The sequence below is a fragment of the Antrostomus carolinensis genome, unplaced genomic scaffold, assembly GCF_000700745.2.
Source record: "Antrostomus carolinensis isolate BGI_N321 unplaced genomic scaffold, ASM70074v2 scaffold17381, whole genome shotgun sequence".
NCBI lineage: Eukaryota > Metazoa > Chordata > Aves > Caprimulgiformes > Caprimulgidae > Antrostomus > Antrostomus carolinensis.
In genome coordinates this window covers 4,816-30,058 of record NW_010292182.1, presented here as the reverse complement: position 1 = coordinate 30,058, position 25,243 = coordinate 4,816, and the positions used below count along the sequence as shown (strand labels likewise).

The 25,243-nt window shown below is 44.5% G+C and overlaps 1 protein-coding gene across 1 annotated transcript; it reads left to right on the top strand.

The window, feature by feature from the left end:
- The first annotated feature begins 1,270 nt into the window (after positions 1–1,270).
- On the top strand, positions 1,271–22,737 carry LOC104531853 (protein yippee-like 2). Its single transcript, XM_010176871.1, has 4 exons — positions 1,271–1,583; positions 19,473–19,516; positions 20,340–20,448; positions 21,801–22,737. Exons 1-4 carry the CDS (start codon positions 1,467–1,469, stop codon positions 21,888–21,890), a joined length of 360 nt encoding a protein of 119 aa, XP_010175173.1. The 5' UTR covers positions 1,271–1,466; the 3' UTR covers positions 21,891–22,737.
- Positions 22,738–25,243: the final 2,506 nt, after the last annotated feature.

The window sequence follows — 25,243 nt, the reverse complement described above, 5'->3', positions numbered from 1 at the left end:
CAGCTCTTAAGCTCTTGTACTTTTCTGTTTTCTCCACTTCAGAAATTCCATTGCAGGTCAGGTGTGAGGGTTCTATTTCTTGGTTTTCTTGTTTCTAAGGGGGTGGGGTAGTGTTGATATTGTTCCAGTATTTCATACACAAACTGAACAGAATCACATGTTTTATAGAAAGGAAAATAAAATCCTCATGAGAGGAGCAGCCAGTCCGTGATTAATTTCTGGAGCATGCACGCACGCCATGTATGAGAGGGAGGGGAGCTGCTTCCTTTAGCCTTTATGCTTCTTCCATCCTCAAAAGGAATATTTGTAGCTGGTAAGGCATAGAGATGTGGGATCTGCAAAACTGATTGCTGCCAACAAAAAGAGAAGTAGACTTGAGCTGCCTTGTAGGTTCTGTCAGATGATGTCGGATTGTAAAATGATGTTTCCATCCTGAAAAGGATTTTTAACTGTCTCTTGCTATCAAGAATAGCCTTCAGAAGCTGCTGCTTGCTTTGACTGCTGTCAGATATTCTGAGTTAAAAAACAAACAAAAGCAAAGCAAACAAACAAACAAAACTCCCCCAAAACACTAGAGTGCAGTTTGTAGAGTAGCTTCTACCTTCAGAGCTTGCAGGGAGTTATGAAGGAGAGTGTAATGAAGTCATTGTCCATATTTCCCATGTGGAAACTAGGGCAGAATGGAGAGAAGAACTGGTTTGGTGACTCGTGCACTTTCCTGGTGGCTGAGGAAAGCCATGTCCAGCTCCCAGCTTTCCCACGGGCTTCTGTGGTGTCACATCAGCACGTCACGCAGGGCGAGCAGCCGGCAGGGCTGACTCTGTGTCCTGACTTTCTCTCCAGCCAGCAGAGCCTGGCTTCTCCAAGGGGTGGTGCAGAGTTGGGCTTTGGTGTGTGCAGTTCCCCAGAGGTGTTCAGGAGACTAGGTTTGATGAAAATCATTTTTTTTTTTTAGTGCCTTTGTGGCTCTGTAGTCACTTCCAAATCCATTAAGTGCTGGAAGAATGAATAGAGATTGCAAGCGTTGGAGCGATAGGAAGCTGGTAGATAACAGAAGCAGGAAGATGTGAGGGCAGTCAGCAAGTCAGTGGCTGAGCTGTGAATAAAACTGTCCTCCTCCATCTAATCTGCAGACATCACAGCTCTCTCCTGGCTGCTCTGACTCTTACCTGCTCTCTCGATCAAACCCTGGAACATCCTGTGGGCTAGGAGACCGTTGTTGCCTTTGTGAGCTGAGTGTTCTGTCTCTGTTCTTCTCTTTTGAACTCAGGTTTGTGTGACATCCCCCATTCCCTCTGCCTGAATCTCTTCCTCTGAAGCGGTCACCAGCGTGTGGAGCCTGCCCCACACCCATCACCTGCCAAACCACGGCATTTACCTGTGTCTTCCGGTGTTTCCCGTGCGACCCATCCTGTGGGAGTGCCTCCTGGGCCACCCCAGAGTTCACCCAACGCTCAGTGGCTCCAATGGTGAAGATGACAAGGTCCAAGACTTTCCAGGCATATCTGCCTTCGTGCCACAGGACCTACAGCTGCATTCACTGCAGGGCTCATCTCGCCAACCACGATGAGCTCATTTCCAAGGTACGTGCCTGACCTCACCCGCAGGTGCTGGGCGGACGCCTCCTCCCCGAGGAGCGGAAGGGCGCGTTCGCTCCTGTTGCAGGTCAGTTGCTGTTGGAAGTGCCTGGCCTGAACCAGTACCGCAGTTTTGGGTTGGAAAATGGCCTCTTGGCCTAAAGGATCTACTGGTGAACTGCTGCTTTTGTTTTAAGTGAGCTTGAAAATAGCTGTAGGGGACGGGTTTCCAAACTGGTGGTCTCTGTCTCTTCCCATGATGCCGCCTCCTCTGTCTCATTTCCAGCTGTAAAACCGCACTAACTGATGCCCAGGACACATAAATTACTTTCCTGATACTTCTTGTTCATGTACACGCTTGTCAGCGTAGCCAAAGGGTTGTTGCATGATCATGATTTGGAGGCGAAATGTCTGGAGATGTTCTTTCTGTTAAAATCTGAGCTGTACCAAGTGACTGCACTAAAGCTGCTACTTAAGGGGAGGTTCTCTGATGTTTCCACAGAAATGTTAGAGGGCTTCCCAAATGCTGAGCTGTTGAAACATTTATATTTTTGCCAAGACATTAACAAGACACTGTGCAGTGAAAAAGCAAGAGATGGATGGTAGGATGTGCTCTGAGCAGGGGAGAGTGGAGGGATTCTGTCCTGTCGTTTGGTTTGTTGGTCACAAGGGAGAGGGTCTTGAAGACAAGGTAAATTCAAAGCTTTCAGGGGCCTTTGGCGCAGAGGGAGCAGGCCAGCAAGAGGATCTCTTCCTGAAGTACGAAAACTAAAGTTTCTCAGAGTGTCTGTTGGAGCCTGCTGCGCCTGGCTGTGGTCAGGCATCAAGTTTCCTGGTTTGGCAAACAACTGTTCCATAAAGTTTATTCAGCTTATAAAATTTGTGTTCAGAAAAAGCCGACACACAGTCAGATTTATTGGCTGAGATAAGAGGAAACTGTGCTGGGAGCTGTGCGTGTGTGCACGCAACTCAAACCAGTTCAGCTCCTTGGAGCAGCCTTGAGAGAAGGGGCAGGATCACAGAGGACAGAGTGCTCTGCCTGTTAGAAAGTGTGTGGTGCTTCTCCCCTTCCTGCTTGCCTGGAAAAGATTAGAATGTGTCACCTTACACCAAAGGCATCTGTCCTTGTGGAGTTGACATCTTTGCAGCTGTGGAGGTCCTTGTGGATCCTCCGTGTTGGGTGCTCAGACCCGTCTTCTTCCACTGGAGGTTGTCTCCTTCCTTTTTCTCTTGCATGGGCCGGGTTGATGTGTACCTCTGTGATGTTGTCTCCATGCAGAGAATTGAATGTAAGTGTTCAGGTGTGAATAATGCAGATTGCAGACTGCCACAGTTCTGGTTTTTGCAGTTGCTGAATAGACAAGCTTCCTATTAGGCTGTCACCTCCGAGTCATTCTGGGCCTCATGGGGACTCCTCTTGTTCTGGTGCAATTGCAGTGTCCTTAGCAGAGCTGTCCTTGAGGACCACAAAGCCTCAAGCTTTTAAAGAGAAGTTTTTATGTTTCCTCAACAGAAAGAAGTTTTGGAATGTAAATGTCAACAGCAGTCTGTGCCCAGGTCTGGATGTGAAAGACATCCAACCTCTTGGATCAGCTCTGTGACTTTAGGCTCCTGTGCTCAGTTGAGAGGTCTGTAAAACGGGGTAGTCACTCCCCTGCCTTTTTGTTGGGAGAGTTGTTACCAGCTGCATTTTTTGTTGGGACACAGAAGATGTTTTACCAGATAAAGAAGGAAGCTTGTTTTACTTACTGCTTTTATGGTAGATGAGAGTTTGTGCTCTGCCCTTTTTTTAAAAAAAAAAAAAAACAAAACAAAGCATAGCTAGCTGGTCCCCAGCCAGGGAAAACACAAGGCTATGCATGCCCAGTGGTTTCACCTTTGACACTTCCTTCCCTTCCTTGTTCCCTGTCCATGCTCCTTCTGCTGGTCAGTGCAGCCAGCTTTGCAGGTAAGTAGCTTCAAGCAGGGCAATGCCAGTGCTGCAGACTGCTTGAAATTTGAGCTTCTAGCCATCAAGGCATTCAGAAACTGCCCAAGAATGCTGGCTGCTAAAATATGGACATGAGAGGGAAGGTATGAAAGCCCTGTATGAGGCTGTGGGTGTTGAATCATGGAAGTATTAACTCCAGTGTGCTGCAGTGCTTGTATCTGCTCGTTCTAGAAGTTCATCCTAGACTGTGGTGTAAATGTGATGGCATTGGGACTGCATTGCTGGTGGAGCGCTAACGGGTCATGCAACTTGAATGCAAAGGGTTTGGGGTTTTAGGTTTTATTTCTCAGAGTTATAAACCTTAATAAGATACGTTCTTTGTATAATTGAAAACCTTATAAAAGTAATTGTGCAATCATAATTTGTACAACTGGCTGTTAGACTCAGAACAGAAGGGCAGTCCCTGCCTCAAAGGGTTTCCAATATGTGTAGAAACTTTCCCAGGCAAACTTAAATAGTCATTTTTTGTATCTGTTTGAGTAAAGTTTTAAACATCTCTCTGAGGCCTTCTGCAGTTCTTTCCTCACAGCCTCATATTAGCATCTGAGCACCAGGCAGTGCAGTTGCCGTGCTAGTTTTCCATGTGAAAATGTGGCGAACGGAAGGAAGAAACAAGTGCCATGAGGATTGAAAAGGGAGTGGGAGATTTTGTCAAACCAGAGTGTTTTTCAGTCTGCAGCATATCCCATCTTGAACCTGACTATGTCATTTTAATCAAAACAACCCAAATGACACCATCTTTGGAAACATTCCCCAGAAAACAGGCTTTTATGTAACAGCAGGGTGTTGATGATTTGGCTTCATTAAATTAATTCCTTTATTCCTTTTGCCCCAAGTTGTGCAGAGACCACATGAGAGCTGCGCTGCTTTGCATGCCATGAGCTTTTAGCTCCTCTGGATACATACAAATTGCAGCATTGGCTCATGCTGTTGGCCAAAACACAAGCTGAAGCTGAATCCCAGTATTGTTCTGTGTCAGTCCATACTTTTATTTCTTCCTCATCTCCAAGTTTCCCCTCTTAGCCCTTCAGCACCACTGTTAACTTACTCTGACTTCAAAGTGTTTTTCCAGGACTGGGTATCTAAAACTCTTTTTGACAACTATCCCTTGGCAGGGTAGTTCTTGCTTTCTTTTCTACTTAAGGAAAATCTTGTACATTAAAATGGGGAGGAGGTTTCTCAATAAGCCATTGCTATTTAAAGAAAATAATCGATGCTGAAGCTTTTAAGAAAATCTGAAGCTGTTACATGAAGCCAGTTACCAAAATGTTGCCTGCTTACTTGGCCTTTTATCTTCTGCAGCCGGAGGGAGAAAGTGGTTTAGTGTGTCTGCTTTGTAATAAGATCTAAATTGTGGGTTTGGTCGTCTGGCCAAAAAAGGTCTTACTGACTTAGGAAATAGAAGGTGATCAGATAGATTGGGTGGAGTGAGTAACTCATTTTCCTTTCTGTGTTCCTTTGGTGCCTGGGTTAGCATGAGTGGAGGTTCTTGTTCCCTTGTAGCAATGCAGCATTTAGAAATCTGTGCCAAATTTAGTACCTACTCCTGTTTCATTGCTTTTTCCAATGCTAAATGGACTAAAACTTCAGGAACTCAATCTTGCCCTGCAACAGATTCCTGTGTGACCTTGAGTAAGTCACTTAATGTCTTTGTTCCTCCTTTTCCCACCTGTACCATTAAAATGCTGCTGTTTTGTCCAGTCTGCTTGGAAGATAAAGCTTTGGAGCAGGTACTGTCTGCTCTTATGAATTAGTACAGTGTGTCCTAATCCTCTTTGGCTTTACTGTAAAAACAAAAATACCATGCCAGGGGACTGTAGTTAAAAAGCATATTTCAGTGCTTTCCAATTGCCAAGAAATAAGGGAAAGATACTTGTTACATTTATCCTTCCCAGGCACAACAACCCGTGGTTTTTAGAATGTCTCAGAAAAATATGTATTTGATAATCCATGCTGACAAAACCTCTGGAGAAAGGAGATAGAGGGGCTGTTCTTGAGAGATGTGCCTTCTGCATCCTTTTCTAGTGGGGCCTGGGGGAACAGCTAACATAAGGCACTCAACAGAGTAAGTAGCATCTCTTCTCTTTCTCAAAGTGGCAGATAGGATGCTGGTTTCTACCTACTCTGTGCTATTCAAACTCTTTGTCAGCCTTTTCTGTTTGAATTCGTATGTACCTGTTGTCCAATGAAAAAGGATGTGAAGAAGAGCAGAAAGATACAGGCCAAACGCAGCTGCAGTGTCTTGGTTACTGACTTTTTTTTGCTATATGAACAGTAATTCAGCAGAAATGTCCCTGATTATGGAAATATGTAGGGAATGTCTTGTGGGTGTCCTGCAGTTTCTTTCTTTTTTCATGGATTACTGTGATCCAGCTGCTAAACATTATGCAGTGATGTATCCTCTGAAGTTAGCCTAAGGCTTGCTGAGGAAGTTCAGTGTTTTTCTTTGATGTCTGCACAGGACCTTTACTGAACATGAACGTGAAATCCTTCAACACAAAACGCTGCAGCTCCTCCAGCACAGAGAATTTAGATAAAACAGAGAACTTTTGTGTGCCTGACTTTCTCAATTTGATTAGATTGTTAGCTAGGGAACACTCAAAAGCTCTCTTTTCTATCTTCCCTGACAGGAGTTGCGAGGTCTATAAGCAAACCTCGCTCCCAATCATTGTAGCTTAGCTGCTTCCCTGGCTAGCAGGCTGCTGGAGCCTGAGCTTGTTGGCACAACAGCCTCTGAGTGATCTTTGTGGCATGCTGAAACCATCAGACTTTGCTCCATGTTGCAACTGGGGGATCTTAAAAAAGGATTTGAAACATTGGTGCTGGCTTTCAGCGAAGTTGTGGATGAATTCAGCTACTTCAAAACATTCAATGCACCATGTGTAGGTGAATTAAAGGGCAATTGTTGGGTTTATTTTTCTTTCCCTTCTGCCTCCGTGGGGAAGGCTGTGTGTCGTGCTTAGTGCTTCACTTCTCATGAACCAGACAGGGTCTGTGTGTCAGTTCACCTTGAAGACATGAAGTTATTTGCTGGGTGGGGGGAATGTGCACACAAGCTAAAACAATAATCCTGAAATTATGATATAGTTGTTTCAATACTTTAAGGGAAAAAGAAAGAGACATTTAGTAAGTGTCCAAGACTATAGTCAAGTGAAAATTCTGCATTTCCATCATAGGAAAAAACTGTGTGTGGGCTGAGGTGAGTATTTCCTTTTCATGGGTAAAGTTCTTACCGTTTTTCACTACATGGCGTTTCTTCTTGCTTTAAAAGTAGAACTTGTTTCTTCCCAAATATGAATTTAAGTTTCTAGCTTTACAGTAATGAACTGTAAAGCTTATAGCAGCCTTCCAATACCTGAAGGGCCTACAAGAAAGCTGGGGAGGGACTTTTCATAAGGGCAGTTAATGACAAAACAAGGGGAAATGGGTTTAAGCTGAAAGAGGGGAGGTTTAGATTAAATATTAAGAAGAAGTTCTTCACAGTGAGGGTGGTCGGACACTGGAACAGGTTGCCCAAGGAAGTTGTGGATGCCACCTCCCTGGAAGCGTTTAAGGTGAGGCTGGATGAGGCTTTGAGCAACCTGGTCTAGTGGAAGGTGTCCCTGCTGCTGGCAGGGGGGTTGGAACTGGATAAGCTTTAAGGTCCTTTCCATCCCAAACCAGTCTGGGATTCTATGATTCTATGAACTCTTAAGGCCGGGAGGAGCATCACATCATCACATCTGACCTCCTCTAGAGCATGGGCCAGTAGATTTCATCATGATTGCAGCATGTCTTTCAGAAAAAGCATTTAGTCTTGATTTGAAGACTTCAAGAGGGAAAATTGACTGCTCCCCTTGGTCTGTCTTTTTCCAGTGGTTAATCATCCTTATCATTAAAAATAAGAGACTTTGAACTTAGATTTGTCTGGCTTGTGCTTCCCATATTTTTTTTTTCTTTTACTAATGAAATAAATCTATAGTACTGACTTTCTGCCTGTAGGAGGTTGTGGTGTACAGTAACCAAGATCACTCTGGATCACTTTTTTGATAGGCTAAACAGATTCAACTTTGTCATGTTGCAAGGTTGTTTTTTCCAGTTCTATATGATTTTTTTTTTTTAATGGTTCTCTTCTACACCTTTAGCATTTCAACATCTTTTTAGGAATGGAAACAGAGCTGGTCTCATTGTTCCAGCCTCAGACTCAGCAGTAACATCTTTACAGCGTACATGTTTCATAATTGTATTAGTCTTACTGGCTCAGCACAGTAAGCTTCTGTTCGTTTATTTGCTGTTAGCTCTTTATGCACCAGGTTTATCAATTTTATGCACATTTCTAGAAGCTGCCCAGTAGCTTTTGGATCCTGCTTTTCAGCTCTTGTTCCCTAATGAATTGTCACTTTTAGATATTACTCAGAGCTTGCTCTTAATTGCAAGTATTGATAAAGTTCAGGCTGTAAGTGATGAAGAGCAGAGCAGTTCCGTGAGAAGTCACTGGAGTTTTTTAGCTTCTCATCTCACTGCTCTGAACTTGTGGTATCTTGTAGTTCTTGGCTTCTGTGAGTTTAAAATGAAAAGTGGGTTGAGAGAACTTCAGTTCTCAGTAGAACAATGTGTCATCAAAGTTGTGAAATGGGAGCCTTTTCCTTCAGCGTTTTGACCAGGAGATTGAGTGCTGATTAGACAAAGATGAACTCTTGCAATCAAACTCATCCCCAGGACCTTTACTAGACAGACTGGTGTTTGCTGTCCTTGCTGGCTGGTATGGCAGCAGGGAGGAGGGGAGTCATTTGAGTACCTCTCATCAGCTCTGAGCAGCCTTCATTTGAGAGGGAATAAACAAACAAAAATGCCCTTTGCAGGAAGAAGTCAGGATATGAAATCTGAGCTGTGTAATGAGTATTTGTAGCACCTATTCCATAGTACAGCTACCTAAATTAGATCTTTCTGCCCTGGGTAATTGCTTCCTCTGGGGCTTACCCTGCAAGTCACTGTGCTCCCTCAGTTCCTACTGTTCATAATGGGATCTGAAGACAGTCAGGATCAGGCCTCTTATTTCATCAGAATGTGGTTGTTTAATAGGAAAAAAAAAAAAAAAACCTTCAGGTAATTTGTACCTCCTTGTATGATTGTGTTTATACAGCAGCTAATTGCTATGTGACTTTCAAATATGTAATTCTGTTCCAAAAAAGAAGGAAAAGAGTAATAATTCAAAACAGTTCAGGGCTCCCTGTCAGGGAGGAAGGACAGGATAAAAATGGATTTTTCTAATCCATCACTTTCTTTATGGAAATAACTCTCCTTTTGTCTGCTGCTTCCTCTGTCTTAGAATTGATGACCTGGGCATAAATAAAATATAGTTCCCATTTATTATCCAGGGAACTGCCAGGGACGAAGGGCAGTGAATCATCAGGGTTTTTGCTGCAACTGCTGCAAATCCTGAACAGCTGGAGCATGGAGTTGATCAGGTCTGAGCCTCCCTGGGTTTCCTGGGTGTTTCACTTGGCCCTTGCAGCTGGAAGAAGAGGAAATGCCAGCAGGCACAGTGGCTTGCTGATGGGGTGAACTGCCCTGTGAACTTCCCGTGCAGGTGGGTACTTTTAATCTGATTTATAGTTGTAAGAACAAACCCAGGAAAAATGCAAATAGGAGTCTCCCAACTCGGAGACCTCTGGTTTAATCTGTAATTTAGTCACACGCGAGTGTGGGGGCCACACAGGAGGAGTTTCACTTACTGCCTCTTGAGGAGAAGACCCTGGCTTCTCAGGAGGAGTCTCTTGTGATAATTTCTATTGCAGTCTCATTTTATAGTAGCAGGAAATGCTATCAGAGGGCTTCACATCTGTGTTAAGGGAGATGTTCTGTCTGTCAGCAAGAAGCAAAGTCTGGCCTCTCTTGGAAAGGGGCCTCAGCATCTGTCTGTTGGAGGTGTTTGTCCTGACAGCTTTTCTCAGCCAGCAGAACTGAAATGGGCAAGGATTGAAGCTTGAGCACACAAGGAAACTCCACCCAGAGTCCCTTCTCTTAAAATACTCGGCGTGTTTGTGTGGAAACCACAACTGTCGGGATAAGTAGCAATAACAAAGGTAGAAACTGAAACTGTCTTTACCTGAAACCTGGAATTTAAAGATTTCCAATGATTTATCTTCTTTGAGCAGTGATTGCAAAGGAAGGGATGAGATAAAATCAGATCAAGCTTAGCTGCTTATGGAGTATCTTAAGTACAGACACCTCCATTCCAGCCCAGCTCTGAGGGGAGAGGCTGGGCAGAAATGCAGGCATGGGTACATGCATTTTCTGCTTCGAATCTGGCGTGGCTGAACAACCTCAGTGTCTGGGGATCTGTCCTCTGGTACATGCATTTTTTTTTTCTTCAATTTCTTTAGAAGGCACATCTACAGTAATAAAATGAATTTCAATACTACAGCTCTTGTTTTGTCATAGAGATGAACCTTCAGAATTTATGCAATAGATTGAACAAAGAAAGATAACTTCTGATGAACTTTCTCAGCAGCAAGGTGTGCATATGATGGCTTCATCTCACTGCAGTGGGTTTTATCCAGGCACAGAGAAGAGCTGCTGCCCTGGACAGATCTGCTTTTGCTGAAAAGCCAGTCTGCTCTCATTGTCAGCATTGGTGCTATTGTGAGCTTAGCAGCTGTATTAATAGAGTACAGTGCTTCACTGGAGACGGACAGTCGCTATTATGCTGCTAATTAAATAACTTGTTGCATTAGCAGTTTCCATCCTCCATCCCAGTTCTATCTTGTGTTTATCTCTAAAACCCATACAGTAGCAATAATTAATGCAGGAAGAAAGGTCTTTACTCTCCCTCTCTGCCACTCCTTTTTAAAATGACTTGATTGTTGGATGCTTTGGGCTGATAACAACTTACGGGAAGACAGAAGCACTCAAACAAATGGGGGGAAAAACCCCACAGCTGCTGCTGTAGCAAGTGCAGATTCCCCAGGATAAAATGCATTTTTCATCTCTCCATATCCAGAAAGATGCTTCTGGCCTTTGTTTTCATCTTGTGCCGTTTTCCACAGTAAATAACAAAGTGCTTCTCTCCATATTGCCCTTCTACGTACCAAAATCTAAAGACTTGCATTCAACCGATGTCACTGACGGCTTCAATGCCAGAGATGCCAAACTCATCTCAAGTCCCTTGAACTTCCCGCAGATCTGGGAATGCTGGTGTCTGTTGGGAAGGAAGCTGTGGAGGATCAGTGTCAACCAGCAGCATGGCCCAAGGCCCAGCATGAAGACCTGGAAGATGCAGAGTTTAATTTCCTTCTCCCATCCTGTGTCATGTAGATCAGACAGTGAATGTGGAACTCACCATTTCCTTTCAGGCACTGTGTGTGGGAGATGACCTGCTCTTCTCCAGGGCTCACAGCAGGGCTCCTGTGAGGAGCTCAGTGCACTTTGTATGAATAAACGTTGTTTCTGCCAGCAGGCACACCTTGGTAGTTTTCCTTGGCCTGATGTTGGGTAAGGTGGTCTCCTACTTGTCGTCCAGCAGGAACTAACTTGTGGTCTTTCTGTTTAGATGAATTTGTGGCTTCCTCTCTCTAATCCAACACTGTTTCTGGGGGGTGGCTTGGCTTATCATTTGGAGTCATCTGTGGGAGATGAAGCAGATCACTAAAACACATGCCTGCCCTTTTCCCCGCCCCACTCCCTCTTCCCCTGGGGTTAGAAATGCTTTTTAGGCAATACTCTTCTTTTTTGCCTGATGAAGCACTCTGATGTCAACACAGGTGTAGTTCCACAAGTTGGTGGAGATCATTAGAAAAGCCTAGATCTTTTTTTAACTATTTGCCCAAAAAGAGATCACTTCCCTGTGCGATGGAGGAGATTTTCCTTTGGCAGAGGAAAACTGAACAGCAGAGGAAGGGAATGGTCGCTCCCTGGTGCAGTGTCCATGCTCCCTGTTCTGAGGGGGCTGCAGGGCTCCTAATCACACGTGTCTGTCCCCCCTGCTCGCAGAGGAAAACTGAACAGCAGAGGAAGGGAACGGTCGCTCCCTGATGCAGTGTCCATGCTCCCTGTTCTCAGGGGGCTGCAGGGCTCCTAATCACACATGTCTGTCCCCCCTGCTTGGGCTGAAGAGAAGAGGGGGCTCTGTCTCCTCCAGAATTTACTTTTAAAAGCAATTACTCTGATACTGCATCTGCTTTGTTACCCAGAATATTTCCATCCTTTTTCATCTTAAAGTTTTGAAGCACAACAGCAGCAGCAACCAGAGACCATCAAAATCACAAGAGAAGCCCCAAAATATTGTGGAGTTTAATAGTAGTAATAAACTTGCTGTATTTTTTATTTGCCTTCAGTTGTTTGCGCCTTTAGCATAAACATTTTGAAATTTCACTTTGAAGTCTGTGGGCTAGAAAAACATATAAAAATAAATAAGAGCAGAGTCCAGCAGCCCAGGGCTTTAGTAAGGAGGCTGAAGAGCACAGGACTCGTGATAACATGATGAGACATAACAGTGCTGCGTTTGAACTGAGTCAAAGTCTGGCGGGGAGCCTGCCAGGCACGCTGGAGGGAGAAGGGGACAGAGCAGTTTGCAGCTCCTTTCTGAATTTTAACGTGCTTTGCTCAGGCTTTAGCTTAGCAGAGCAATGGTTTAAGTTGTGTTAGAAATCCATGCACTTGAGGGGAAAATGAAAACCTCCATTTTAGGCAGTTTGTATTTCTGTAAATACTGATCTTCGTTAATTGCAAAGCCTCCAAAGAGATCTCTCCTCTGCAACTAAAATTTCCCTTTGAAAGAAATCTCTTACTCTCCCCTCTGGTGATAATGGCCAGTCATACTGACACATGAGTTAATAACTGGGAATTTGCTCCTGGATCCTGACCCATTTAAATCAGTTTGTACAGCCTGGGAGCAGCCCAGCCCCGTTGGAGCACTGGTGTCACCTTCGTGTGGTGCTGCCGTGTGTTGGAGAACCGCTCCGGTGAGAGGACAGGGCAGCGTTTCCTGGCTCGCTCCTGGTGGCATTGGGCATCTGCATGGTCCCAGTTGTTTCCCATCTTCCTAAGCAGTGTTGATGTGATGGAGATAACGCTGCAGGGTGTGCACTGAATATCATCTTGTGGTTCAACCTGCTCTTTCCTTAGCGTTTTTTATAAGTCTTGTGAACAGTGCTGATTTTTCTTAGTTTCAACTCCTAGTAAAGTGAAAAGATGAGAGTATCTCACTTAAAAGAAAAAAGCAAACAAAACCAAAAAACCCCAAACAAACCCCCCCTTACAAAAAACCTGTTTTAAGTTCCTATTAAAAAAAAATAAAAATCAACTAGTATTTAAATTTGCCTGAATTTTGAGCCAATTTAATTCCATTAAAGTGACTTTTTCCCTGACAGCATCATCACACAGCCTTTTCTGAGCAGCAGAGAATTTATTTCACGGGAGGTGGAGGCGATGCCAGCGGGATAACTGCTGGTATTTGTGTGTTCAGACCTTTTGCACTGTCTGGCTGCAGTCTCTCCCCACCTATCCTGTGTGGTGAAAGTGCTGAGTTGGTTCCTGTCAGGACAAAAGGCTCTTATCAGAAACACATACGAGGGGGTTGAATAAACACCTGCTGCTGCCAGGAGGCAGAATAAAAACTTGTAATAACATCTCCCATCAGAATTTTAAAAAAAAATAAATAAATGTAGTAACATCTTTCATCTTTCCAGTCTGTGCATCTTCCTTCTCACAGACTAAATAACCTGAGACATAAACACGGTGTAAAACTGCTCGGATGGTAGCTGCTCCTAGGATGAAACAGAGCAGACTCATTGTTACTCACTGTGTAATCACACAGCAGTGTAAACTGCTGGGGAATAAAGCCGTGCTGAATTAATTGAATTACTTGAGAGATGAGTTTGGTCCACTAATTCCATATCGACTTTGGGCTTTAAATAGCATTAAGGACCTATGTTAAAACTCAATTAAAACTCAGGAATGTGGTTTGAACAGGGTAAGGTCACATCTGTGCATGAGGTGGAATAATGTAACCGGGTTCCCTTGACGTGGGTCTGTGTCTCACATAATAGGAGCAAAATTGAATCTCAGTTTAATCTGATCATTGACTGTCCCTTCTGTGAGGAGGAACAAGGTGGAATTAATGAACTCTGAGGAGGTCTCTGTAGTCTGTGCAGATACAGGGACCAAGTAATTGAACCTGTATTCCCTTGGGAAATACTTGAATATGATGCAAGTAGATGGTTGAAATGGCTCGAACCATCACCAGTGCAGCCCCCACAATCTGCAGCAGGTATTTTCATAGTTTAATTCTCCCTACTTTCTCTCCACTGTGCAGTGACTCATGAGTAACCTCCTCATAAAGTCCTCATACACCTAGTGCTGTTACCAGGCATAGTAGTTCCTCTAAACACATTGCAGGACTTGCCTTTTTAATCAAATAATTATTGCCATAATGAATATGGCTTGAAAGGTACCAATTAAGGCAAAGCTCTCGGTGTGATGTTGGGTGTTAGGTGGGATGGCAGCTGATAGGAACTGGGATTAAGTGCTAGAGGGGGCAGGATGGGCGTGAGGAGAGCCTGTGCTTTGGACTTATCTTTATACCACAAACATGTGCACTCTGGTTGGACTGACATCATGCTTTGGTCATACTTAAAGGTCTCCTCTCCCTATTCAGATTGTATCTTATGAGAACATCTCATCCTTACATGTTAAAAGGGTTAAATCAGCAGCCAGAATAGATAAATCATACAGTCAGTGTTGTGCAAATGACTGTAGTAACTTAAAAGTTGTACGTGTAGGTGGGAAATAAGCGATAACAGCTCCCTCTGAATAGATCCTTGGATGAATTTTTCTCCCACAGACTTTAGTGCCTCTTAAACCCAGGAGTTCATCATGCTGTTTCTCTTCCTCACTGAATTGCTCTGTCCCAGTGGGGGTATCACAAGCACAGAAGACATGTCCTTTTTTGAAGAGTCCAGTTGGCACTGGTCATTTGCCTTGTCCTGATACTACCAGGACGTGCCGACTGCCGTTGATCTCCGACGGTGGCTTTGGACCCTCTGTTCCTGTTTGCATCCTTGCAGTGAGAATTATCTGTGGCTTTCAAGAGCGTAGCCTGGAGGGACACACTCTGTCCCTTTTTCCTCTTGTACCTCTTTGGGACCAGTTGCCTTTTTCATTTTTGTTTTATTGGTTTCTTAAAAGGCTGCCAGCTGGATCTAGGTAAGTGGGGGTTTTCTCTGCTGCAGTCTGCAGAGAACAAGCATCAGTATGTAGCCATTTAGTCCTGGCAACTGCTTCCTATTTTTCCAGATGATTCCAGCCAGCTCTTTTTTGTGTTTAGCCTATTGTCAAATGCCATCACAAAGACTTGGGGTATTAATCCTGTCATCTGTTCAGCGTGTGGAATTGCTGAGTGGGCTGTGCAGTGAATGAGAAGCTGTAGGTACCAGGGAGAAGGGGTATGGTATGGAGGCGTGTTTGGAGCACATTCAGAATTCATGCCTTTCCCTGGCTGAACTGATTGAATGTACAAATTCCCTTCTGTGTCTCCAGCGGTCGGCAGTGACGGGAACGTGGAATTGCAGAGGTCTGAGGGCGGGGGGAAGGCAGGTGAGACGTGAAACAAGCTGGAGTGATGGAGGGGCACAGCCCTTCCCTGCACGCATCTGCGGTTGCCTGCACGCTGTTGCTCCGCTGAAGGAGGCTCTGAAGGAGTCATGCATCTTGCTCAGAGCAAACAGAACAGTAGATTCAGCACTTCAGATGGAGGCTGGAGAATATAACCGATGGACTGAACCAAACTGACAGCTCCCAAGGTCATGGGTGTTGCATATGTACAGATTCAGCTTTGAATCTTGTAGGCTGAGTCCATCTCTAGCAAGCAGAACGCGTCTGCCACAAAGGAGCTGGCTGCGTGTTACGCTTCCTTCTGCAGCAGATCTGGTTTAACAGCGTCTGTGAAACCCAAATTCCCTATTCCTGCAGACTGTCTCTGACTAGAGCTGCAGTTCTACACTGTGGTTCTTTGCCAGCAAATTTAGTTTCAGAACTTCCTACTCTGAATGACTTGTGTCTGCCCCCCATACTGTGATTATTGAGCAGTCTGTGTGATTGCCCTTTAAACTGGATCCATGATATGGTACAAGGAGAAAAAACTATTTCCTTCAACACCCCCCCCCACACCAAGTATTTGTTTTTAAAAATAATGATTTCACAGATCTAATTTGGAATCAGCACAGCTGAGGGGGCCATAATGAGTGTCTGTAAATTGCCTGATAGGAACTTCTTAAACCAGAGCAGCTGCCAAAGGCATCTTAACATGGAGCTTCTGCCATAAAGACAGCTTGGCACGCGAGGATCTGCAGCCAAATAGCTGACTCCAGGCTTGTGGTTTCCCACCTGGGTGCTCAGATCAGCGCTCCTGAGGCCCTGCAGCTTTCAGCTGCCTCCGTGTTTGTGAAGCACCCAGGAGTGGGGAAGGCTTTTGAATGTGAGTAGTCAGGAGGAATAAGCTGTTGTGCGTTGCACATCTCAAAAGCTTGCATTGTTTTTTAGAGGGCTCAGGCAGGATGAGGAGGGAGGGTTTTGTTGCTGGCATATACAGATGTGTTTCCAGCCAGACATTGAGCGTTAGCAGTGCAGAGAAAAATATGTGCTTGGGCTTTCAGTGGGAAACAACAACAAGAAGAATCCTTTCCATTTCTTTCATCTGGAAAGTGATGCCAGGAGCTGTTGTTTTAGAGAATATGAAGTCTGGATTTATAAGTGTGTGTGTGAAATACACCTTTGAATGTGTATTGAGAAAATCTACATAGAGAAAATGCATAGTATGGAAAGTAGGTCTTACTGCTGGCTGTCACTGTGCAGTGAAAACCAAGCCTGTTGTGGAAATCTCTTTGTGTGTTTCTTAAAATAAAGAAAAGAACATCTGTTTGTATATAAATATACCTGTTTCTTCTCATTTCATAGTGCCTGTTACACCCTGTGCCAATTTTTCTGCAGTGCCAGAAGAGAAGGAACATGTCCAGAAAATGCTGAGGTTACAACACCCAGCTAGAACCTGCCTGTGCTACCTTTATAAAGATACAGTCAGCTTAGTCTTGCAGAGAGCGATCACACTGGTGAGCTGAGGTGGTTGCCAGACTTCTCTCACTTCTTTTTATGTGATTTCCCAAATCCTCAGCTAGCTGGGGGGTGGATATTAAGACAGGCAGCAGCACTGAAAGCTGAGCAGTGGTATGTTGAAAAGTTCTGCTTGGGCAGGAGATAATTAATGTGATTTTTTTTGCAGTGACCACCCTTAGATACCCTAAAGCACTGGTTTGAGCTGGAAGGAAGGGCACCTCTGAAAGGATGCTGCTGTCCCCTGGGAGCGGGCTGGAATCCTGTCCAGCGAGCCCCAAACACAAAGCTGATGCCTTTGGTTTTGTTGTTTATTAAAGACAGGCCTTTGTACAGCAGTCATGGAAAATCCTATTTCTGTACCAATAAAAACTTTGCTCCCATGGTTGTTGTTATTGGCAAACTTAGTCACTTTGGTGTTTATGGAAAAGTATTTATGGGGAAAGACTGGATGGTTAGCCAGCTTCATCTGCTTTCATTTTGCTTTGATGGCACACATGTTGCTGTGGGACCTTCTGTTTCATCCCTGTACCCCATCCTTCCAGGCTGATATCTTTCTTCTGCAGCCTGGGCAGCCAGTGTCCCTGCTGTTCGCTGTAGTGAGGTAGAACATTGCCTGGGTCTAGCTTGGACTCTTAATTCTGGCCTGGGGGGCATGAGCTTTGTGTTGCTTCCTCCTTTACCACGCAGGAGGCTGAAACAATGCAGTGTGTGTTTTGTAGCAGTCAGGCTAAACCTAGTTGGCATGTGGGGTATCAGCCAGCTGACAGGAACAGTAATAAAGAACTTGAGTGCTGCAGAAGGATTAAAAGAAGCTTCTCTAATAAATGCAATTACACAAACATGCTTGAGCCATGTGTCCTATTTAACTCCTGCCCAAGAAAAGAGGCATTCCTCGGGGCACTGCTTTTGTCTGAGTGAAAGAGATACCCAAGTGCCCCAGACATCCTCTCTGAATCCAGAGTGGCTCTTCTGTACCCTGGGTGGCAACTAATGTTGGGCTTAAGATTCCTCTGAAGAACAGTTGTTCCTCCAGGACCGAGTCAATGGTTTTGCCAGGCAGTGACTCCATAGCTGGCAGAGCCCTTGCTGCCATCCAGACCTCACAGGCAGCTGTCACTGCTGGATGTGGCTCCCTGCCTGTGTGCCCCATGGCATCGTGTCTGCCCACAGAGGTGCCTCTGCTCTGTGCCAAGGAGCTTTTTGCATATGTTCTTGCAATTAGGGATCTTCTACTGGGCCTTCACCACTTCTGGAGAGTACCTTGGCACCACGAAGGGCACTAGACTAACCACTGTGACAGGCTGTACTTGTTCCCTTGTCGGGGTGGTTTTAAGTCACACCTTTAATGCATTTTGTTCTCTCCTGGGGGTCAGTGAATTTCCTGTCTCTGCCTTCACGTGAACAGGACTCGTGATAGAGAGAACATCTTACAGAGCTGCTTGCTGTTACCGCAGCAAGTGGTGTTAGTGGCTGGAGAGGTAAAACCTTAAATGTTTCTCTTTTCTCTCAAAACTCTTGTTTCCTCCCTTTTAAGGGTATTTAGTCTGAAATCATGGCTCACCTGTGGAAGCTGAGGTTTTAAGAAAGCCATTAAATATTCCAAGATTCCTGATAAGGTGCAAAATAAAGGATTAAATGGTCCCAAAAAGCTGCTGTTTGACTTTCCCAGCTCCTTGCCCCTCAGTGCATACATTCCCCGAGGTGTCTCGTAAGGTAACTTGGGTGCAGAGATCAACTGTGCTCTTGCTCATGAACACCAAATGTTTAATTCAGCGTGTGCTTGTCAAAGGACATTAAAAATGCAGGTAGCACTTGCTATATGTGAGCCAGCTCTCGTAAGCGAGGCACCATCACAGAGTAATGTTACAGACCTGACACAAATGGAGCCTGCTGGCTCTTGGAAGTGTCCTGGCTACCTGGAGTGCCCTGCCAGGCTGGCATTACCCCCTTCTCTTCAAAACACTGCCTGCCTTTTCCCAATGATCCTGAGGAAATGTGGAGCAGAGAGGATGTGTCATGGCTGGTGATTATCTGATGTGGTTTTGCTGCTGTGTGGTTCTCTCTTGTCCACATTCATCTTCATCCAGTTGCATCTTGTCCTATGTTTAGATCCAGTCCTGAAGATCTCCCTGGCATCAGTGGGAATATGAAGGCTTGCAGACACCTCAGCAACTTTAAGGTCTTTTATAAAGTGACTAGAGTAGAGGTGGTATTGGTGTGCACAGCACTTTGCACAAATAGCTCCCAGTTTGGTTCAGCATCCATCTGTGCAGTCATCCAGGGGGAATTCATGGGCCGTCAAGCGCAACAGCGGTGTTTCAGAATTGGCAGTGCCACTTGGAAGCCTCTGTGAGCACCTTGTTTTTAGAAAAGAGACTCAGATCAGTATTTGGCACTAAGGCTGCAGTGGGTGAGGTTGAGGCACTCGTGTGAAACTCATCAACAGAAATGAGAGAGTCAAAATAGATATTGCTGGGATAGAAGAGAGAAAATGGCTTAACTCTCGATGCGGCACTGGCGGTGCTGGTAATATCAGGTGAAGTTCCCAGTGGGGTGCCAGTACGCCCTGTGAAATGGGCAGGTGTTAGAACTGGAGGCAGCTGCTCCCTTCCCATCTGCAGGACAAGACCTCTGTTCCTCAGTGCTCATCTCATTTTGCTTCGTGCTCTTTCCATCTCAAAGACTGTAACGATGTGCGTTTCTCAGGCCCTGGCTGACTTGCTGTAACTGCCATTAGTGCATTTGTTAAGGGCAGGCCCTGGTTTTGCTTTATTTCTATCAACCAGCCAACTGAATCTTGTTTTCTTGCCTTTCAGTCCTTTCAAGGAAGCCAAGGACGAGCATACCTCTTCAATTCAGTGTGAGTATAACTTCATACCTGTCACCTCTGCATCTCTTAGGAGAGATTTAAGAAAAGCTCTGCGAAGAAGAAAACAAAAAGATAGTCTTCCTTTAGAAAACCTCTTCCTTTAGAAAACCTCTTCCTTTAGAAAACCTCTGCAGAAGACTTGGGAGCTTGCTGAAAATGCTTGGAGAAAGAGGCAGGAAATAGCACTGATTCATATTTGATTTTATATTAAGGTTTCAGATAAGAAGCTAGAAAAAGGTGATTTTTGCGTCATCAGATCATGAAATAAGAGCTAACGAATGAGTCATTCTCTTCTCAGAGAATATAATGAACCAAAGGGTCAAAGTTTTGTAAATGTAGAGAATAAATGATAGCTAAACACAAACTTAATTTTTAGAGCTGGCATAAAAACTGAGTATAATTTTCCCAATAACTGAAAATAGTTTTGGTGAGATCACTGCTGGGATGTCTTTCAGAAGAACTGCTGATCTCAGTTCCATTTTTCAAGTTTCCATTTGGGAAAGTAAAAGTAGCATTTTATCAATTTGAAAATGAAAATCTTTCTCAAATGCGTAATTAGTGCAATTTACTGGGATGTTATTAATCTTCTGTTCACAGCTTTATAGAATTTTCAGTTGAATAAAAATTCTGTTTTACCTTTTCATTCTGTTCAGGAACTGCGAGAGATCTTTGTTTTGGGCACAGCTATGGTACTCAGTATTCTGAACCTCCTGCTTATTTTCAATTACTGTCAAATAAAATTGCTTTCAGCTTCATTGTAGCATCTCGATGTGGAAAGACACACTAATAGGGAGCATCTCTCCTTTCTCCCCAGAGTTAATGTGGGCTGTGGCCCTGCAGAGGAGCGGGTGTTATTAACGGGATTACACGCGGTTGCAGATATTTACTGTGAAAACTGCAAAACCACATTGGGTTGGAAATATGTGAGTATCAGTATAATTTGGTTTCCCTGTGGATGTCTTTGCTCCAGCCCTTTCTGAAGGTGTGTGTATGGTAACGTGGTCTCGTGGAAAAACTGTTAACTTGGGAACCAGAAATGTGGGTTCTGGTCTTTAACCACGTCTTTTTTCTGTTTCTCCTGTCTTGTGTTTGTTTTATCCATTTAGAGCAGGAGCTCTTTGTAACTAATGTATTTTTTCCCTAAGAATATGCACTGTGGGCCTTATTTTGGTGGGCATCCCTTAGTGATACTTAACATAAATGAAGATAACATCATTCTTGTGGTTCATATTGTCTTTTTTTCCCCAGATTATATCAGAATAATAGAATGGTCCATAGATTGTTAATCCTGTGTCCTTCCCACTGGAAATGCTATTGACCATGAGTTTAGCTGTTTCCTGTCTCTTGCTCTTCATAAATTCAATTACCTTCAAATAAAGGCTTATGCTACATCCTAATTTCTGCCTCAGGAGGCACGCAGCCTACTTGTTTGTCAAAACATTTTGACCAGTGTCTAAACAAAACATATATTGTATCTGTGGCCTCTGGACAGAAATATTCTTTAATAAATCAGTTGAAAGGCTAAAAAAAGTAAAGCATCAAAAATTGATGTGGTAGGAATTCATGCAGAAGCACAGCGTGGATCTCACAAATGGAGAAGGACGCTTAAGTACAGAAATTGAGTTTATTGCAAAACAAAATACAAAATTTTGTAAATATGAGCCCAAACCTCTGCAGCAACAGAATTCCATTATTTCAGCTGCATGACATGTATGCAAACAGCACACCTGATCAATAGCAGGAGTCCCTCCTGCTTAGGGATCTCATGGATTTCCTGATTTCCTCAGCACTGTGTGTTTCTGTCACTGCAGTCACACCTCTGTGTAGCGTGGGTCCTTCTCGTCCCTCAGTGCCCGTTCACTCCGCTTCCATGTGAAGTGTACCATGATCTGTCTCTGATCCAACAGTCAGAGGACCTCTGCATTCTTAACAACCATTAATAAATTCTCAGACCACCCTAGAGAGAGGAGGTTTTATCACTGATGATTCCAAAAACATAGTTCTAGGAGAAGTTGCTGTTGGCCTACAGAAAGCTGCACATTTACGTGATGCTGATGGTTCTTTTTTTCCAGCCTGTAAAGGCAGCTAGAAGCAGGATTTAAGATTCCTTCAACATAATTTTCCTGAAAGCCAACAGGAAGACCTGCAGTGTGACTGTTTTACTCTGTTGACAAGGCTAAGACTTGTACCAGCATTCCTGGATCTGGTCTGTAACTGTGACTTTACCTTCAGATATCATCTTGATCTCATTCTTTCTCCTTTTTTTTTTTTTAAGGAACACGCTTTTGAAAGCAGCCAGAAGTATAAAGAAGGCAAATACATCATTGAACTAGCTCACATGATCAAGGATAATGGCTGGGATTGAATGGAAAGAGCCCAGCCCTACCAGCGTGTAAGAGAATGCCATCCAACCGAACATTATATCCAAGAGTGAGAGAGTGACTGAACGCTTGGTTCCATGCATTTAGAGGCTCTGCAATTTGGGAGCATCTTCACACCCTTCTCCATCTTTATTGGTGACTGGCCTCTAAATTTCTGTCTCTCTGTCTCTTTGCTTTGTATCTGTTTGTGAGTTGACCCTGGCTGCTTCTCTCTCTGTTCTGGTGTTGGCTAAGAGAATGCACCGAATGCCCGACAGCCGTTCCATGGTGACGAATGTTTAAGTACAAACTGAAGTTGGCTCTGTGGTGGCATTTTATCAGAAGGTCTCGGTGCGGGAGGAAGACCCGAGTTTTGGGCAGGAGAAAGTGATAGGGGGTGGGGAGTGGACCCAAAGGGAAGTCATCAGAAGTTGAAACTGTACTTCTCCTTTAAGTCCTGGTTAACCAAGGCTTGAAACTATCTACTTGTCTAAATGGACAGAAAAATACCTCACGGCTGCGTTCTCTCCGAGTTGTAAAACCGCTGCTCCATCGGTGGAGTTTCAGTCTAAGCTGGCTGAGCACAAGTCATAACCAGTTCCCCCCGCAAGCTAATCACAAATCTGTGTTCTCTTTGCCGTTTGTGAACTTGTTGTTTGTGGGGAGAGGACCTGAAGGCTGGAGAGATTCCCTGCCTCTCCTTTTTCTCACTGTTTTCAGGGTAGGTAGGCCAAGCATCCCAACAGAGTGCAGCTGTGGGAGCATCCTCACAGCTGGAGAAACCAAATCCTGACTCTGGAGCCCTTCAGAGAGGAAGAGAAAACCACTTAAGGCACAATGGGGCTGGAGCTGCAGCTTAGAAGATACGACGGGGGGAAAAAAAGGCACGTGCTAGGCAAGAAAGAGGACATTACGTAGAGGAGGATGGGGACAAACTTAGTAACCCTTGATTACCTGGCCTCTGCTGAGTGTCCTTGGGGGTCTTTTACCAATCCTTTACAAGTGTGAGTAGGAAAATGCTGTTACAGAACCTTTTTCTTAAATCCCAAGCCCCAGCCACCAGCTCCACCCTTGGAGCATGGCAGAGAAATGATGTGAGAGTGGGGAGAGGAGGGAGCAGAGGAGCCTGTTGGTTGTAGCAGTATTGCACAGGTGGATATTTCAAGCCATGAGGTATCCTCCCCAAAACCTTCCCCCCTTTTCCCACTCCCAGAAGCCTGTTGCAGGCAGAGGGGAAATGGGAAAGAAAAAAACAAAAAACAACAACCTAAATATCTTCCCTCTACCCCTGAAATTTTCTATGCCTTGGAGTTTGAAGAAGAGGGGTAGATGTGGGCATCATAACTGCATGGGACAAGTCCTTCCCATTTTAATTTTTTTCATTTTAATTAGTGTGGACCTTCCCGAGGTGGTTGGTGGGGAAGGGGTGTTGTGTGCAAGAGGGGAGCTGCGTTAGACATCAATGACAATGTGAAGTTTGCTCTGCAACAGTCCAGCCAGTATCTGGTGCATAACTCAAGGCTATTTAACTGAATTAGTTTTCTCTCTCTGAATGAATTTTCTTCTTGTTTGTGGAATTCTTTCAAGTAGGTTAATCCATTGGGGGAAATCTTTCTTAATCCAGAAGGAAAGCATATTGTGCAGGGGTTTGTAACTCCTTATGAAACCGAAGCTTTGGAGCTGTAATCTGTTGTCTCTTGCCCCCACCCCCAGGATACTCTCAGTTAGCTCTGGGGATCAGGACGGAGTGTGGGTGCTGAGAAAGTCGTGAGCTGTAAAATGAAGGGGGTGTGAGCAGAGTCGTTACGTGTGGATCAGGGTGGACCTTACATGTTGGGTCTTTGTGCTGAAACCCAAAGTCAAAGGCTGTTTTTTCTCTTGAACCACTGTTCTTTGCAGCCTTGGAGAGGGAAGTGAGATGGCGTCTGGCCGTGGCTCCTGCAGTGGATGGAGGTGGCTCAGTTTGTGGCCAGCCTGTTAGGAGGTGGCTTCTGCTTTCAGCCTTTCTGCTGTGGCTACGTAACAACTGCTTCAGCTTTTGTTTCTGATCATCTCTGCTTCCATCATCCACATCCCCTTCAGTGATAAAAATCTAGTAGAAATCGAAAACTCTGCAGTAGCGGTGATCTCGTTGACTTTGGCACTGACCTGGTCCCATTTTCCTGTCCTTTGGTTGATGATCCATGACAATTCATTGGGTTTTGACTAGTGGGAAGTCATTTGCATTCTTTGAAGATCTCTTTGGTCTCCCCATATACAAAACCTTTAAAGGGGTCTGGTTGGAGCCAGGAGAAGTGAGGGATAAGCCCAAATCATTAATAGGAGGTTGAGAAAAAAGAGCACACAGGGGCTCATGGTTTTATGTTGGTATTTAGAGTGATTGCCTATAAAAAAGCGATGTAAAAGGTAGGCCTGTCAAGAGGACTGCTCTGAGAAATAAGAACAGTTACTACAGAGAGCTACCAGATGTAAATGTTTTTATCCATATATTTGGGACAAGAAAGGATGATGATCCATCGGATCAGGCTGTTTTTAACTGTTGACAGGGGTTACTCTTTCAGTGGCAACCAGTCTAAGCTTGAATACGGCAAGATCTTAATCTGGTTTTAATTGTTTTTGTCCCATCAGCACCCAGAGATTCACATTTGCTGAGAATCTGGCCTCAAGCCCTGGTATGAAAAAAAAATATGTGTGCCTGTGAACATCCCCAACACCCAGAGAATTATCTATAGGGTGACTTCACTACACTGTGCAGGGAGATAAGGAAAAATGGGCTTGTAAGGCTCGTTGGCGTTTGTTCTCTGCTACGTGTCCATTAAATATGAAGTACTTCTTAGTCTGCTGCTAACTCATCTGTGACGTGCTGTATTAAGACACATAACAGTATTGGGAGCTGGTGACCAGACAGGATGATCAGATCTGTGTGCTAGTGGCTACCACAATCGTCACAGGCTCCATTAATGACTCACAGAGTGATCTCATTACCAAAGAACCTCGCTGTCTGCATCCCTCTGCTCATGTGAGTTGAGTGTGGCCGGTTCCTTCCTGACTGAGGTGAGCGAGGTGGGAGATGTGGCCCATGGAAGCTGCCTCCTCGAGCACCGTGGTGCTGCTTTCCATGAGTGATACCCTCGAGAAAACACGAACAGCAGCGAGTTTTGGGCTTTTTTTATGTGGCAGCCTGGTCTCTGGCAAGCTGTGTGCACCCTTCAGTTTACATCCCCCTCTCCCCTGTCTACCCCAAAGCTCAGACTTGAGTAAGTTTTAAATTGTTTTGCTCTGGTGGATTATCTGGTGTGAAATCCTGATCCCTGTAATAAATATTCAAATGATAATATATTCAAAGCAGAAAAAAAAC